The 17,345-nt window shown below is 43.9% G+C and overlaps 1 protein-coding gene across 2 annotated transcripts in view; it reads right to left on the reverse strand.

Annotated features, from left to right (window-relative positions):
• ADAMTS12 (ADAM metallopeptidase with thrombospondin type 1 motif 12) overlaps positions 1-17,345 on the reverse strand; it is a 560,388-nt gene that overhangs the window by 204,498 nt on the left and 338,545 nt on the right. For both annotated transcript variants that reach the window (XM_056545369.1, XM_056545379.1), the window contains exon 7: positions 3,676-3,825. In XM_056545369.1, the coding sequence (XP_056401344.1) occupies positions 3,676-3,825 (150 nt within the window). The remainder of the gene's footprint in view (positions 1-3,675; positions 3,826-17,345) is intronic.

A 17,345-nucleotide genomic window follows, 5' to 3' on the forward strand; every position in this document is an offset into this window, starting at 1 on the left:
AATGACAGTAAGTGATCCATTTGGAATTACCTGGATTTCTGCATTTATCACTTATAATATGTGGCCAGATTGTTCCCTAAGTCATAAAGACAGACAACAGCAATGTAGCTGAACTAACATCACACAAGCAGTTGTACTGTTCGTGTCTTTTATTGAGCACATATGGGGGAGATTTATCAAAACCAGTCAGAGGAAATGTTGCTGAGTTGCCCATAGCAACCAATCAGATCGCTTCTTTCCCTTTTGAAAAGTCCTCTGAAAAATGAAAGAAGCGATCTGATTGGTTGCTATGGGCAACTCAGTAACTTTTTCTCTGGACAGGTTTTGATAAATCTCCGCTATTGAGTATACATCCACAGTGCAGGGAGAAAAAGCAAAAATTGACAATATCAAATCTTGTATGTATCTATCTATCTCATATCTATCTATCTCATACAGTGGGGCAAAAAAGTATTTAGTCTGCCATTAATTGTGCAAGTTCTCCTACTTAAAAAGATGAGAGAGGCCTGTAATTTCCATTACAGGCAATACCTCAACTATGAGAGACATAAAGAGAAAAAAAAAATCCAAAGAATTTATTTGCAAATTATAGTGAAAAATAAGTATTTGGTCAATAAAAAAAGTTCATCTCAATACTTTGTTATATACCCTTTGTTGGCAATGACAGAGGTGAAACATTTTCTGTAAGTCTTCACAAGGTTTTCACACACTGTTGCCGGTATTTTGGCCCATTCCTCCATGCAAATCTCCTCTAGAGCAGTGATGTTTTGGGGCTGTCGCTGGGCAACACGGACTTTCAACTCCCTCCAAAGGTTTTCTATTGGGTTGAGATCTGGAGACTGGCTAGACCACTCCAGAACCTTGAAATACTTCTTACAAAGCCACTCCTTTGGTTGCCCGGGTGCTGTGTTTGGGATCATTGTCATGCTTAAAGACCCAGCCACGTTTCATCTTCAATGCTCTTGCTGATGGAAGGAGGTTTTCACTCAAAATCTCACGATACATGGCCCCATTCATTCTTTCCTTTACACAGATCAGTCGTCCTGGTCACTTAGCAGAAAAACAGCCCCAAAGCACGATGTTTCCACCCCCATGCTTCACAGTAGGTATGCTATTCTTTGGATGCAACTCAGCATTCTTTCTCCTCCAAACACAACAAGTTTTTACCAAAAAGTTCTACTTTGGTATCATCTGACCATATGACATTCTCCCAATCCTCTTCTGGATCATCCAAATGCTCTCTAGAAAACTTCAGACGGGCCCGGACATGTACTTTCTTAAGCAGGGGGACACGTCTGGCACTGCATGATTTGAGTCCCTGGCGGCTTAGTGTCTTACTGATGGTAGCCTTTGTTACTTTGGTCCATGCTCTCTGCAGGTCACTCACTAGGTCCCCCGTGTGGTTCTGGGATTTTTGCTCACCGTTCTGGTAATCATTTTAATACCACAGGGTAAGATCTTGCGTGGAGCCCCAGATCGAGGGAGATTATCAGTGGTCTTGTATGTCTTCCATTTTCTAATAATTGCTCCCACACTTGATTTCTTCACACCAAGCTGCTTACCTGTTGCAGATTCAGTCTTCCCAGCCTCGTGCAGGTCTACAATTTTGTTTCTGGTGTGGGCCCCCCGTGATCTTGCACGCAGCACCCTGTTAGAATCAGTCCCCGGAGCACGTTCGCTCCGGGTCTGAATACTGGCGATCACGGGGGCCGGAGCATTGTGACGTCACGGTCCCGCCCCAGTGTAATGTCACACCCCGCCCCCTGAATGCAAGCCTATGGGAGGGGACGTGACAGATGTCACGCCCCCTCACATAGGCTTGCATTGAGGGGGTGGAGCATGGCGTCACACAGGGGCGGGGCCGTGACGTCACAATGCTCCGGCTCCCATGATCGCCAGTAATCAGACCCGGAGCAAACGTGCTCCAGGGACTGATTCTAACGGGGTGCTGCGTGCAAGATCACGGGGTCCCAGCGGTGGGACCCCCGTGATCAGGCATCTTATTCCCTATCCTTTGGATAGGAGATATGATGTCTTAGCGCCGGAGTACCCCTTTAAAGAAGAAGTTACAGGTCTGCTTGTTTGTAGTTGACCAAATACTTATTTTCCACAATAATATACAAATAAATTCTTTAAAAACCAGACAACGTGTGTCTCATAGTGGAGGTATACCTATGATGAAAATTACAGGCCTCATCTTTTTAAGTGGGAGAACTTTTTTGCCCCACTGTATCTATCTATCTATCTATCTAAATAGATAAAATAAATGCAGCACACCACAGAGTAGAATAAAGTAGTGGATTTATTCCAAAATGTGCAGAATGAACATTTTGGAATAAATCCACTACTTTATTCTACTCCGTGGTGTGCTGCATTTATTTTATCTATTTGGATTGTGGAATCGGAGGACTGAGGTTCCGGATATGCTGGCCCCCCTACACATTAGGAGAGATTTATCAAAACCTGTCCAGAGGAAAAGTTGCTGAGTTGCCCATAGCAACCAATCAGATCGCTTCTTTCAATTTTTTAAAAGGCCTCTGAAAAATGAAAGAAGCGATCTGATTGGTTGCTATGGGCAACTCAGCAACTTTTTCTTTGGACAGGTTTTGATAAATCTCCCCCATTGGCTTTATTTTCCTGGATGTGCTGCTTTTATCTGGAATTTATCTATCTATCTCATATCTATCTATCTCATATCTATCTATCTATCTTCTATATATCTATCTATCTATCTCATATCTATCTATCTCATATCTATCTATCTCATATCTATCTATCTATCTCATATCTATCTATCTATCTCATATCTATCTCATATCTATCTATCATCTATCTCATATCTATCTATCTCATATCTATCTCATATCTATCTATCTCATATCTATCTCATATCTATCTATCTCATATTTACCTATCACATATCTATCTATCTATCTCATATCTATCTATCTCATATCTATCTATCTATCTCATATCTCTCTATCATCTATCTATCTCATATCTATCTATCATCTATCTCATATCTATCTATCTATCTCATATCTATCTATCTTCTATATATCTATCTATCTCATATCTATCTATCTCATATCTATTTATCTATCTATCTCATATCTATCTATCTCATATCTATCTATATATCTATCTCATATCTATCTATCTATCTATCTATCTATCTATCTCTCATATCTATCTATCTAATATCTATCTATATATCTATCTCATATCTATCTATCTCATATCTATCTATCTATCTATCTCATATCTATCTATCTCATATCTATCTATCTCATATCTATCTATCTATCTATCTATCTATCTCATATATATCTATCTATCTCATATCTATCTATCTCATATCTATCTATCTATCTATCTATCTATCTCCTATCTATCTATATATCTATCTCATATCTATCTATCTCATATCTATCTATCTATCTACCTATCACATATCTATCTATCTATCTCATATCTATCTATCTATCTATCTCATATCTATCTATCATCTATCTATCTCATATCTATCTATCATCTATCGCATATCTATCTATCTATCTCATATCTATCTCATATCTATCTATCATCTATCTCATATCTATCTATCTCATATCTATCTATCTATCTCATATCTATCTATCATCTATCTCATATCTATCTATCATCTATCCTTACCTGTGCCCAATCTCATGAGCAATGGTAAACGCCATGGGAAGGCCAGAGTCTTCGTTGATGTTGCAGCTCCTGTATGGCTGACACATGCCTGATAGATGAGACAAGCCCAGTGTTTCACATGGACTGTTTCTACCTGCACAAATATCCTTCCTGAAAGAAACAAATATCATCAGATATGCCGCTCTGTGTAATTGTATATTTTCTGTACCATTAGGTATCCTTAAATCATCTGCCTGGTTTCATATACTGCTGCCAATAATAATTGTAATAACAGAAAAAATGCAAAATATTTTTACCCTCACTGTTCCTATGAAAATAGAGCATCTGAAATTGTTAAAGGGGTATACCGGGATCTTTTATTTGACTATGCTGCAGGGGCTATAAAGTTAGTGTAGTTCATTATATAGTGTCTGTACCTGTATTTCATGGTGATCTTGCAATTTTTCTGTAATTTTGCCCCAATGTTTATTTCTATTACACACAAACTGAGTGTCGTCCTAGGTTTTCCCTGGTTGCAGTGCGACCCGAGACATTACACCACTAGTCAGGTGTTCAGAGGTGTCCAGCAGTCAATGGATGGAGAGACTGCTGGGTGGGGGAGAGATTATTCTGCAAGAACTGTAGTTTTGCAACAGATGGAGGCACCCTGATCAGAAAACACTGGTCTATTGCATGGAAAGGATCACAGGTGTTTTTCAATGAGTGGGGTGGCTGATGTTTTTGGGGACTTGAAGTTTGAAGAAACAAACTCCAAAAGGAAATGCCCTTATGGTGGATAACCCCTTTAAGTGATTTATCCAGGCTTTATACTAGAAGTGCCGTTGTAATCCTGCCTGTGGTGATGATCTCATAACAATACAAAAAATGTATATTTAAATAGATACAGTATATCACTAACATATTCCACAACACTTTATAATTCTCGGGGGTACATAAACAGACAATCAGACATCACAGAATTACACACAAAGTGCAGGGTCACATGGTGCGCATCCACAGCGTATTTCACACTGCGGATGCGCCGACAGCAGTCACAGGGGGACTGCATAGTGAGCTCCCGGCTGCAGCCAGGAGCTCGCTTTGCATTCCCTCTGTGACTGCCGTCGGGGCATCTGCAGCGTGAAATACGCTGCGGATGCACCCCATGTGACCCTGCCCTAAGGATAGATTCATACTACATAATTCCCACTACACACTACAATCCATATGGAACTGTGAGGCAATAAAGAACACAGATGTAGGTTTACGGAAACTACTTTTACTGAACGTTCTTACTGGCTGTTGTTACAGCAAACTTTGGTAGGGCAATAATTGGGGTAAAGTTGCATAGGATGTCACTTTAGTTCACTGGGCTCTCTAGGACTTGTAATTATGGTGCAGTTGTGACGACAACTTGGCATTACTGGAATTTAGACTGACTAGACAACTAACACAGACTTGGGGTACTCCACACTACATCCATGGAATTGCTTACTGCCAGGGGTGAACTTTGACTTCTGGACCGTAGCTGCTGGAGGCTTTTACTCTCCCTATTCTTAACTGGCATTAGGGGCCCCTTTCGGCTCTCAGGCACTTCTCCCCACAACTTGGACACTGACTGACTTGACCTGGACAACGGGATGCTAGTGGTTTAGCGTTCTTGTTCATTACCTTACTTCTCTTCAAATTACATTGACTTCTGTGACTTGGACGCTGCACTGAGTTTTTCCTCTCTCCACACTACACAGACTATCCTCTCTATCCACAGACTACTCTTAAGACCTATCCCCATTAGAGTAGAGGTATATGGCAGGTATGCTACAGAGATGCTCACATTGTCCTGACTGGACTCACACTAACTGACTCCTCCTTGTAACAGACAGACCAGGGGCTTAGGGCCTATGACTCTAATTGGCCACAGTGATCACATGATACTTCTGCAACCTTTCTCTTAAAGGCACAGTACACTTTATACGTAGAAGACTTATCAATAAACTACAGTCATTGAGCTTGCACTCGCATATTGCTGTGTGGATTAGGCAGTGGCTGAGTGACAGAAAAAAGAGGGCTGTAGTCAATGGAGAATATTCAGAGCAAGGTCTTGTCACCAGTAAGGACCTCAGCGATCTGTACTGGGACCAACATTGGTTAATATCTTCATCAGTGAAATCGCAAAAGGTTTTGATTGTTACGCCGAGCGCTCCGGGTCCCCGCTCCTCCCCGGAGCGCTCGCTACACTCTCGTTACTGCAGCGCCCCGGTCAGATCCGCTGACCGGGTGCGCTGCGATACCGCCTCCAGCCGGGATGCGATTCGCGATGCGGGTGGCGCCCGCTCGCGATGCGCACCCCGGCTCCCGTACCTGACTCGCTCTCCGTCGGTCCTGTCCCGGCGCGCGCGGCCCCGCTCCCTAGGGCGCGCGCGCCGGGTCTCTGCGATTTAAAGGGCCACTGCGCCGCTGATTGGCGCAGTGGTTCTAATTAGTGTGTTCACCTGTGCACTCCCTATGTATACCTCACTTCCCCTGCACTCCCTCGCCGGATCTTGTTGCCCTTGTGCCTAGTGAAAGCGTTACCTTGTGTGTTCTTAGCCTGTGTTCCGACCTCCTGCCGTTGCCCCTGACTACGATCCTTGCTGCCTGCCCCGACCTTCTGCTACGTCCGACCTTGCTTCTGTCTACTCCCTTGTACCGCGCCTATCTTCAGCAGTCAGAGAGGTTGAGCCATTGCTAGTGGATACGACCTGGTCACTACCGCCGCAGCAAGACCATCCCGCTTTGCGGCGGGCTCTGGTGAATACCAGTAGTGACTTAGAACCGGTCCACTAGCACGGTCCACGCCAATCCCTCTCTGGCACAGAGGATCCACCTCCGGCCAGCCGGCATCGTGACAGTAGATCCGGCCATGGATCCCGCTGAAGTACCTCTGCCAGATGTCGCTGACCTCACCACGGTGGTCGCCCAGCACTCACAACAGATAGCGCAACAAGGCCACGAGCTGTCTCAACTGACCGTGATGCTACAGCAGCTACTACCACAGCTTCAGCAATCATCTCTTCCGCCAGCTCCTGCACCTCCTCCGCAGCGAGTGGCCGCTTCAGGCCTACGACTATCCTTGCCGGATAAATTTGATGGGGACTCTAAATTTTGCCGTGGCTTTCTTTCACAATGTTCCCTGCACTTGGAGATGATGTCGGACCAGTTTCCTACTGAAAGGTCTAAGGTGGCTTTCGTAGTCAGCCTTCTGTCTGGAAAAGCTCTGTCATGGGCCACACCGCTCTGGGACCGCAATAACCCCGTCACTGCCTCTGTACACTCCTTCTTCTCGGAAATTCGTAGTGTCTTTGAGGAACCTGCCCGAGCCTCCTCTGCTGAGACTGCCCTGCTGAACCTGGTCCAGGGTAATTCTTCCGTTGGCGAGTACGACATACAATTCCGTACTCTTGCTTCTGAACTATCCTGGAATAATGAGGCCCTCTGCGCGACCTTTAAAAAAGGCCTATCCAGCAACATTAAAGATGTTCTGGCCGCACGAGAAATTCCTGCTAATCTACATGAACTCATTCATCTTGCCACTCGCATTGACATGCGTTTTTCCGAAAGGCGTCAGGAGCTCCGCCAGGATATGGACTTTGTTCGCACGAGGCATTTTTTCTCCCCAGCTCCTCTCTCCTCTGATCCTCTGCAATCCGTTCCTGTGCCTTCCGCCGTGGAGGCTATGCAAGTTGACCGGTCTCGCCTGACACCTCAAGAGAGGACACGACGCCGCATGGAGAATCTCTGCCTGTACTGTGCCGGTACCGAACACTTCCTGAAGGATTGTCCTATCCGTCCTCCCCGCCTGGAAAGACGCACGCAGACTCCGCACAAAAGTGAGACAGTCCTTGATGTCAACTCTGCTTCTCCACGTCTTACTGTGCCTGTGCGGATATCTGCATCTACCTTCTCCTTCCCTACTATGGCCTTCTTGGATTCCGGATCTGCAGGAAACTTTATTTTGGCCTCTCTCATCAACAGGTTCAACATCCCGGTAACCAGTCTCGCCAGGCCCCTCTACATCAATTGTGTTAACAATGGAAGATTGGACTGTACCATACGTTACCGAACGGAGCCCCTTCTAATGTGCATCGGACCTCATCAAGAAAAAATTGAGTTCTTGGTCCTCCCCAATTGCACTTCCGAAATTCTCCTTGGACTACCGTGGCTCCAACGCCATTCCCCAACCCTGGATTGGTCCACGGGGGAGATCAAGAGCTGGGGTATCTCTTGTTTCAAGGACTGCCTTAAACCGGTTCCCAGTACTCCCTGCCGTGACCCTGTGGTTCCCCCTGTAACCGGTCTCCCTAAGGCCTATATGGACTTTGCTGATGTGTTTTGCAAAAAACAAGCTGAGACTCTACCTCCTCACAGGCCTTATGACTGTCCTATTGACCTCCTCCCGGGCACTACTCCACCCCGGGGCAGAATTTATCCTCTGTCCGCCCCAGAGACTCTTGCTATGTCTGTGTACATCCAGGAAAATTTAAAAAAGGGGTTTATCCGCAAATCCTCCTCTCCTGCCGGAGCTGGATTTTTCTTTGTGTCCTAAAAAGATGGCTCCCTACGTCCTTGCATTGACTACCGAGGTCTTAATAAAATCACGGTAAAGAACCGCTACCCTCTACCTCTTATCTCTGAACTCTTTGATCGCCTCCAAGGTGCCCACATCTTTACCAAACTGGACTTAAGAGGTGCTTATAATCTCATCCGCATCAGGGAGGGGGATGAATGGAAAACGGCATTTAACACTAGAGATGGACACTTTGAGTATCTGGTCATGCCCTTTGGCCTGTGCAACGCCCCTGCCGTCTTCCAAGACTTTGTTAATGAAATTTTTCGTGATCTCTTATATTCCTGTGTTGTTGTGTATCTGGACGATATTCTGATTTTTTCTGCCAACCTAGAAGAACACCGCCAGCATGTCCGCATGGTTCTTCAGAGACTTCGTGACAATCAACTTTATGCCAAAATGGAGAAATGTCTGTTTGAATGTCAATCTCTTCCTTTCCTAGGATACTTGGTCTCTGGCCAGGGACTACAAATGGATCCAGACAAACTCTCTGCCGTCTTAGATTGGCCACGCCCCTCCGGACTCCGTGCTATCCAACGTTTTTTGGGGTTCGCCAATTATTACAGACAATTTATTCCACATTTTTCCACCATTGTGGCTCCTATCGTGGCTTTAACCAAGAAGAATGCCAATCCTAAGTCCTGGTCTCCTCAAGCGGAAGACGCCTTTAAACGGCTCAAGTCGGCCTTTTCTTCTGCTCCCGTGCTCTCCAGACCTGACCCATCTAAACCCTTCCTATTGGAGGTTGATGCCTCCTCAGTAGGAGCTGGAGCGGTTCTTCTACAAAAAAATTCTTCCGAGCATGCTGTTACCTGTGGTTTTTTTTCTAGGACCTTCTCTCCGGCGGAGAGGAACTACTCCATCGGGGATCGAGAGCTACTGGCCATTAAATTAGCACTTGAGGAATGGAGGCATCTGCTGGAGGGATCTAAATTTCCAGTTATTATTTACACCGATCACAAGAATCTCTCCTATCTCCAGTCTGCCCAATGGCTGAATCCTCGCCAGGCCAGGTGGTCTCTGTTCTTTGCCCGGTTTAATTTTGAAATTCACTTTCGCCCTGCCGATAAGAACATCAGGGCCGATGCTCTCTCTCGTTCCTCGGATGCCTCGGAAGTAGAGCTCTCTCCGCAACACATCATTCCTCCTGACTGCCTGATCTCCACTTCTCCAGCCTCCATCAGGCAAACTCCTCCAGGGAAGACCTTCGTCTCTCCACGCCAACGCCTCGGAATCCTCAAATGGGGTCACTCCTCCCATCTCGCAGGCCATGCGGGCATCAAGAAATCCGTGCAACTCATCTCTCGTCTCTATTGGTGGCCGACTCTGGAGACGGATGTTGTTGATTTTGTGCGGGCCTGCACTGTCTGTGCCCGGGACAAGACTCCTCGCCAGAAGCCTGCTGGTCTCCTTCACCCTCTTCCCCCCCTCCCTACTCCCTTGCCCTCTGGTTTGCCCGCTGTGGATGAAATAACTCGTGATCTTTCCACCATATGGAAAGAGACCCAAAATTCTCTCTTACAGGCTTCATCACGCATGAAGAAGTTTGCTGATAAGAAAAGAAGAGCTCCCCCCATTTTTTCTCCCGGAGACAAGGTATGGCTCTCCGCTAAAAAGAGGGGGAGACCCAAGGGGGGGGGGGGTACTGTTACGCCGAGCGCTCCGGGTCCCCGCTCCTCCCCGGAGCGCTCGCTACACTCTCGTTACTGCAGCGCCCCGGTCAGATCCGCTGACCGGGTGCGCTGCGATACCGCCTCCAGCCGGGATGCGATTCGCGATGCGGGTGGCGCCCGCTCGCGATGCGCACCCCGGCTCCCGTACCTGACTCGCTCTCCGTCGGTCCTGTCCCGGCGCGCGCGGCCCCGCTCCCTAGGGCGCACGCGCGCCGGGTCTCTGCGATTTAAAGGGCCACTGCGCCGCTGATTGGCGCAGTGGTTCTAATTAGTGTGTTCACCTGTGCACTCCCTATGTATACCTCACTTCCCCTGCACTCCCTCGCCGGATCTTGTTGCCCTTGTGCCTAGTGAAAGCGTTCCCTTGTGTGTTCTTAGCCTGTGTTCCGACCTCCTGCCGTTGCCCCTGACTACGATCCTTGCTGCCTGCCCCGACCTTCTGCTACGTCCGACCTTGCTTCTGTCTACTCCATTGTACCGCGCCTATCTTCAGCAGTCAGAGAGGTTGAGCCGTTGCTAGTGGATACGACCTGGTCACTACCGCCGCAGCAAGACCATCCCGCTTTGCGGCGGGCTCTGGTGAATACCAGTAGTGACTTAGAACCGGTCCACTAGCACGGTCCACGCCAATCCCTCTCTGGCACAGAGGATCCACCTCCTGCCAGCCGGCATCGTGACATTGATGGTTCGGTATTGGTATTTTTGCTGATGACACAAAGATATGTAACAGGGTTGATGTTCTTGGAGGGATCTGCCAAATGGAAAAAAAGATTTAGCAAAACTAGAAGAATGGTCAGAACTCTGGCAACTGAAATCTAATGTGGATAATGCACCTGGGGTGTGAAAACCCTCGGGCAGAATATAGAATATTTGACACAGTCCTGACCTCAGTATCTGAGGAAAGGGATTTAGGAGTAATTATTTCGGAAGAATTAAAGGTAGGAAGACAATGTAATAGAGCAGCAGGAAACACTAGCAGAATGCTTGGATGTATAGGGAGAGGTATAAGCAGTAGAAAGAGAGAAGTGCTCATGCCGCTGTACAGAACACTGAGACCTCACTTGGAGTATTGTGCGCAGTACTGGAGGCCGTATCTCCAGAAGGATATAGATACTCTAGAGAGAGTTCAGAGAAGATACTAAACTAGTACATGGATTGCAGGATAAAACTTTCCAGAAAAGGTTAAAGGACCTTTACATGTATAGAAGAAAGAAGAGACCGAGGGGATATGATAGAGACTTTTATATACATAAAGGGAATCAACACGGTAAAGGAGGAGAGCATATTTAAAAGAAGAAAAACTACCACAAGATGACATAGTTTTAAATTAGAGAGGCAAAGGTTTCTGCAGTAATATCAGGAAGTATTACTTTACTGAGAGAGTAGTGGATGCATGGAATAGCCTTCCTGCAGAGATGGTCGCTGCAAATACAGTGAAGGAGTTTAAACATGCATGAGATAAGCATAAGGCTATCCTCCATATAAGATAGGGCCAGGGACTATTGATAGGATTCAGATTATTGGGCAGACTAGATGGGCCAAATGGTTCTTATCTGCCGACACATTCTATGATTCTATACAGCGTACATTAGGGACAATATATACAATATTAAATAACCAGTTCCCTGGAGCTCTGGGCCGAAACAGACACCTAAGACAACAAGTACCCCACAGGGCAGGCAGAGTAGTATGTTCTGTAGTGGGTCACCACAAATATATTAAAAGATGTGCTTTAGTTACAGTTATAGGGGAGATAAACACAAACACAAAGAGATTACAAGAAAATAAACCATTTGAGTGGAGTGCGGAGCTCAGGGCATTTCATGGCTCCCTATAGCTCACTGTGGTCAGACTGGAAAGAACAACTCAACTTCCTGTGTAGCATACAGTAGCTGATAAGTACTGGAAGGATTAAGATTTTTTAAATAAAGGTAATTTACAAATCTGTATAACTTTCTGGAGCCAGTTGATTTGAATTTTTTTTTCCACTGGAGTACCCCTTTAAGGGATATGTCAAGCTGTAAGTTTGATCTAAAAATGCTCAGCTTGGAGGAAAACATAAAAACCCATATACTTTCCTTGTTCCCACTTTTAGCGCCATTCTCCCTGAGCTGGTCACATCTCACTGTGCTTTTTGGGTTTGTGGTCAGTGTATGGGAATCGTGGATGTTATGTATCTTGATTTTTCCAAAGCATTTGATACGGTTCCACATAAAAGATTGGTGCATAAAATGAGAGGGATTGGGCTGGGGGAGAATGTGTGTAAGTGGGTAAGTAACTGGCTCAGTGATAGGAAAAAGAGGGTGGTTATTAATGGTACTTATTCTGATTGGGTGACTGTTACTAGTGGGGTACCACAGAGGTCAGTCTTGGGTCCTGTTCTATTTAATATATTCATTAATGACCTTGTAGAGGGGTTGAATAGTAAAGTAGCAATCTTTGCAGATGATACTAAACTCTGTAAAGTGGTAAACACAATAGAGGACAGTGCACTGTTACAAATGGATCTGGATAGGTTGGAGGTTTGGGCTGGGAAGTGGCAGATGAGGTTCAACACTGATAAATGTAAGGCAATGCACATGGGGAGGAAAAATCCGGGCTGGGATTATGTATTAAATGGGAGAACACTTGGGACGACTGACGTGGAAAAGGACTTAGGGGTCTTAGTTAACAGTAAATTTAGCTGTAGTGACCAGTGTCCGGCAGCTGCTGCCAAGGCAAATAAAATCATGGGGTGCATCAATAGGAGCATAGATGCCCACGACAAGGAAATAATTCTACCGCTGTACAAATCACTAGTTACACCACACATAGAATACTGTGTACAGTACTGGGCACCAGTGTACAAGAAAGATATAGTGGAGCTGGAGAGGGTTCAAAGACGGGCAACCAGGGTAATACGGGGAATGGGAGGACTACAGTACCCAGAAAGATTATCAGAATTAGGGTTATTTAGTTTAGAAAAAAGAAGGCTTAGGGGAGACCTAATAACTATGTATAAATATATCAGGGGACAGTACAGAGATCTCTCCCATGATCTATTTATACCCAGGACTGTATCTATAACAAGGGGGCATCCTCTACGTTTAGAGGAAAGAAGGTTTCTACACCAGCACAGACAGGGGTTCTTTACTGTAAGAGCAGTGAGACTGTTTAATTCTCTGCCAGAGGAGGTGGTCATGGTGAAGTTGGTAAAAGAGTTCAAAAGGGGTCTGGATGGATTTTTGGAGAATAATAACATTGCTGGTTATGTATATTAGATTTATAAGGACAGAAAGTTGATCCAGGGATTTATTCTGATGCCATATTTGGAGTCAGGAAGGAATTTTTACCTCTAGTATGAGTTTTTTTTTGCCTTCCTCTGGATCAACTCAGTTGGGACTCATTAGGGATATAGGTTGAACTTGATGGACTCTGGTCTTTTTTCAGCCTTATGAACTATGTTACTATGTAATACCTACTCCGTGTGACACTGCTGCAGCTGCTGATTGGCTGAGCGGGTAATTCACACCCCAACCCAGAACACAAGAAGCATTGTGTGATGGACAGGCTCAGAGAGAACGGCGGCAGAGGGAGAGAGGAAGGTAAGTACAGTATATGTTTTTTTTTTATGTTTTCCACCACTCGGAATATGTTTTCAAATAATTTGAAATAGGAGGCAACCATGAGTTAATACCTCTGGAAAATAATATTTTATGTGTTTGAGGCTTTAAAGGCCATAATTCCATGTGTTCTCAGTGTACGGAATAAATAGCAATAAACCGTCACAGAGAGTACAGCTCATTCATCAAATAGAAAAGTATTGTAAAAACATAGGAAGTACAATTTCCCTAATGAACTCTGCCTCTTGGTCAATAGATTTATCTTGTGCCGTCTCTACAGATTTATGACATGATCAACCAAGGAAAGTAAAAGATCAATAAGATTGAACCACAAGAGTGTACAGAGGATGACACGGCTCACCCTGAGCGACTTCTCCCCTGGATTGATCCAGGTCACATAGAAAAAAACAAAAAACAAATATATTATGCAGTTATCATGTAATGTGCAAATATTTTATATAATTCAACTATATGCATGGTATATATCACTATTATCACCTAAACTTATTAAAACATCATAATAATTTACAAATAATAACTAGATGGTAAATAGATAGAAGATAGATAGCTATATAGATAGATATGAGATAGATAGATAGATATGAGATAGATAGAAGATAGATAGATAGATATGAGATAGAAAGATAGATATGAGATAGATAGAAGATAGATAGATAGATATGAGATAGATAGATAGATAGATAGATATGAGATAGATAGATAGGAGATAGATAGATAGGAGATAGATAGATATGAGATAGATAGATAGATATGAGATAGATAGATAGATATGAGATAGATAGATATGAGATAGATAGATAGATAGATATGAGATAGATAGAAGATAGATAGATATTTCTGACATGCAAATCCCTGAAGGGGCCTTTGTTGCAACCCTCGACGTGGTCAGCCTGTACACCTCCATCCCCCATGATGGGGGTGTACAGGCTGTCAGATCCATGATAGAACCAGATTATTCACCTTCACAGGTTGAATTCATTATTGAGTTACTATACACTATCTTACGTAACAATTATTTTTTGTTTAACGATACTTTTTACCTCCAGACCACCGGCACCGCCATGGGCACGAATGTGGCGCCCACGTACGCCAGCGTGTACATGGCGGTGCTGGAGGAAGACCTTGTCTGTGTGTCCCACCACTCCGATAATCTATTGGGGTGGTGGAGATACATAGACGACGTCTTCCTGGTCTGGAAGGGCACGGAAGACTCTCTATTTGCTTTCCATCACTTTTTTAACTCTATAGATGTGCATATTAAATTTACGTTAACTCACTCACGAAATTCCGTTAACTTTTTAGACACATTAGTCTCTATTCAGGACGGAAGACTTGTAACCAATTTATACGTTAAACCCACTGACACCAACTCCATGCTACATTTCAGGAGCAATCACCCTCGCCCAATGGTGCGTTCGCTGCCGGCAAGTCAAATGCTGCGGGCACGCCGCATCATTGAGCGGGATGAGGAAGCTGAATTAGCATTGGATAAGATGGTGAATAACTTTCTCCAACGCGGTTATCCGCCACGATTATTAAAAGATAGCAAGAAAAAAGTGATGGAAATGAACAGACATAATCTTATACATGAGTCCAGAAACCGCTCATCTAGCTCTAGAATCGCTTGTGTTACAACATTTAGTTCACACTCCAGCCAATTAGCTAGAATAATTAATCGACATTGGAAAATTCTACAAGAAAGCTTCCCGAATATCCCTGAGCTTGGGAGGCCTCCTCTAATGTCTTATAGGAGGTCAAGCAACCTCAGGGATAGACTTGTGAAGACGGACATATCAAGATGTATTTCGACACAACGGTATCTAACCGTACAAAATAAGGGGTCATATCCCTGTTGCCAGTGTATCAATTGCCCACAGATGTTGAAGGGACCCCAGTTTATACATCCTGTCACCGGCAAGATTCATAAATTGAAACACTACTTAACGTGTACCTCGACATTTGTTATCTATATCCTGGTATGCCCATGTGGTCTCATCTATGTGGGTGAGACCACGTGGGATTTCAAAACTCGCATTAACCACCATAGATACACGGTTCGCAAAAAACGACTTGACTTGCCGGTGGCTAAACATTGCACAGAAAAAGGCCACTCGGAATGGGATCTGAAATTTGTCCTGGTGGATCATGTCCCCCCATTAAAGAGGGGGGGGCGACCGCACCAGTAAACTTAAGAAATTGGAACTTAAATGGATCTTTGAGACACAAGCCCTCAAACCCAGGGGGCTAAATGTAGATTTTACCATTACGCCTCAAATTTACAATGCATAACATTGGTGTCAGAATGAATTGATGTATTCTTTGAGTAGGGTAGTGACCGTTCACATATACTACTCTAATTACAATTTAACACTATTATGTTCTTTTAATAAAATGTTTTTCCTTTTCTCTTTTTTTTTTTCAGATAATTTTGGGAACAAGGTGGCCGCAGATACTCCTACCTATAATCTCTTAAATGTGACATGTATAGAAAATTACTAGAGATTTTGTCTTTGCTGCCATGGTAAAAAAGTAAAAAATAAATGCCACGTCGCTTCACTACTAGTGTATTTTTCACACATTTGTATTTATCTACACCTCTTTTTTTCCAATACCTGAACACATTCTTTTTTCTTTACACTATATTCCTTATTTTTTATTTTTTTATATTGTTTACATATTTTATTTTGGCTTCATTCACTTATTATTTATTTATTAATTATTTGCCATTATCACTCTTTATTTTATTTTGTTTTTGCCTTTCTTTACATATCTTATTATTTTATTTATTTATTTATTTATTTTACTTACTTTATTCACGTATTTCATTTTTATATAATTTTTTTAATTTTATTTTTTATTTCTCATTTTTCTTATTTTGATTTTACTCCAACTTGGATTTATTCCAGTGAGCATTAATTTATAGTGTTTATACAGATGGCACTAAATACTTTCTGGTACCCGTGCTCAGTGAGTGATAGATGATCGCGGGGCTGCCCTGGGTAAAATACCCACCTCCAGAAGCCTACCACCATGGACCCGAGCTGACATATGCTGCAGACGGGGACCTCGTGGTGACTCCCCCATTTATCTGGGACGAGCAGGGGCAGTCGAGGGGTTTGGGCGAACAATAGCCCGATGTGTGTGACATTTATGTGTGGAGCCGGGATTACTGCCTTGACTGCACCAAGTCTTATATCCATCATTTTACTTTACTGTTTTATCATTTTTATTTATTATTTATTATTCTTTTATTATTTATTATTATTTAGCATTTATTAATTTTTTCATTATCTTTATTTTTATTTATTATTTATCATATGTTTATTATTATTTAGTATCTATTAACTTTATCCTTTTTTATTTTACAATTTTATTTATCTTCCATTTTTATTTCTTCTTTGCTCTATTCACATCACACTCCTTTATTTTATCACTCTCCATGCTTTACTCACACACTCTATTCACACCCACACATTTGTTTTTTCATTTATTGTATCCATGCACCTTGATCATATACACACTGCCTGTGATCAGATGTACGCCTTCTTTTCTGTGCCGCACTTAAGATCATCTCAACACATATTCAGACCGTGCGGCCGCGACTGTGCTCTGATTCGTGCCCTTGGTTGGGCGCGCCTCGGATCACGCCGTTTGACTGCCCGGTCTTCCCTTACACATCATGGCAGCATCGACACTCTTCCCCTTGTGCGCACTCGCAGACTAGGGAGTGGTCACGTGACGCCCAGGTCATGTGACGTGGGGCAGTCACTGGGCCGCTCCTGGCGTTCT

This window comes from Hyla sarda, chromosome 1, assembly GCF_029499605.1.
Source record: "Hyla sarda isolate aHylSar1 chromosome 1, aHylSar1.hap1, whole genome shotgun sequence".
Lineage (NCBI taxonomy): Eukaryota > Metazoa > Chordata > Amphibia > Anura > Hylidae > Hyla > Hyla sarda.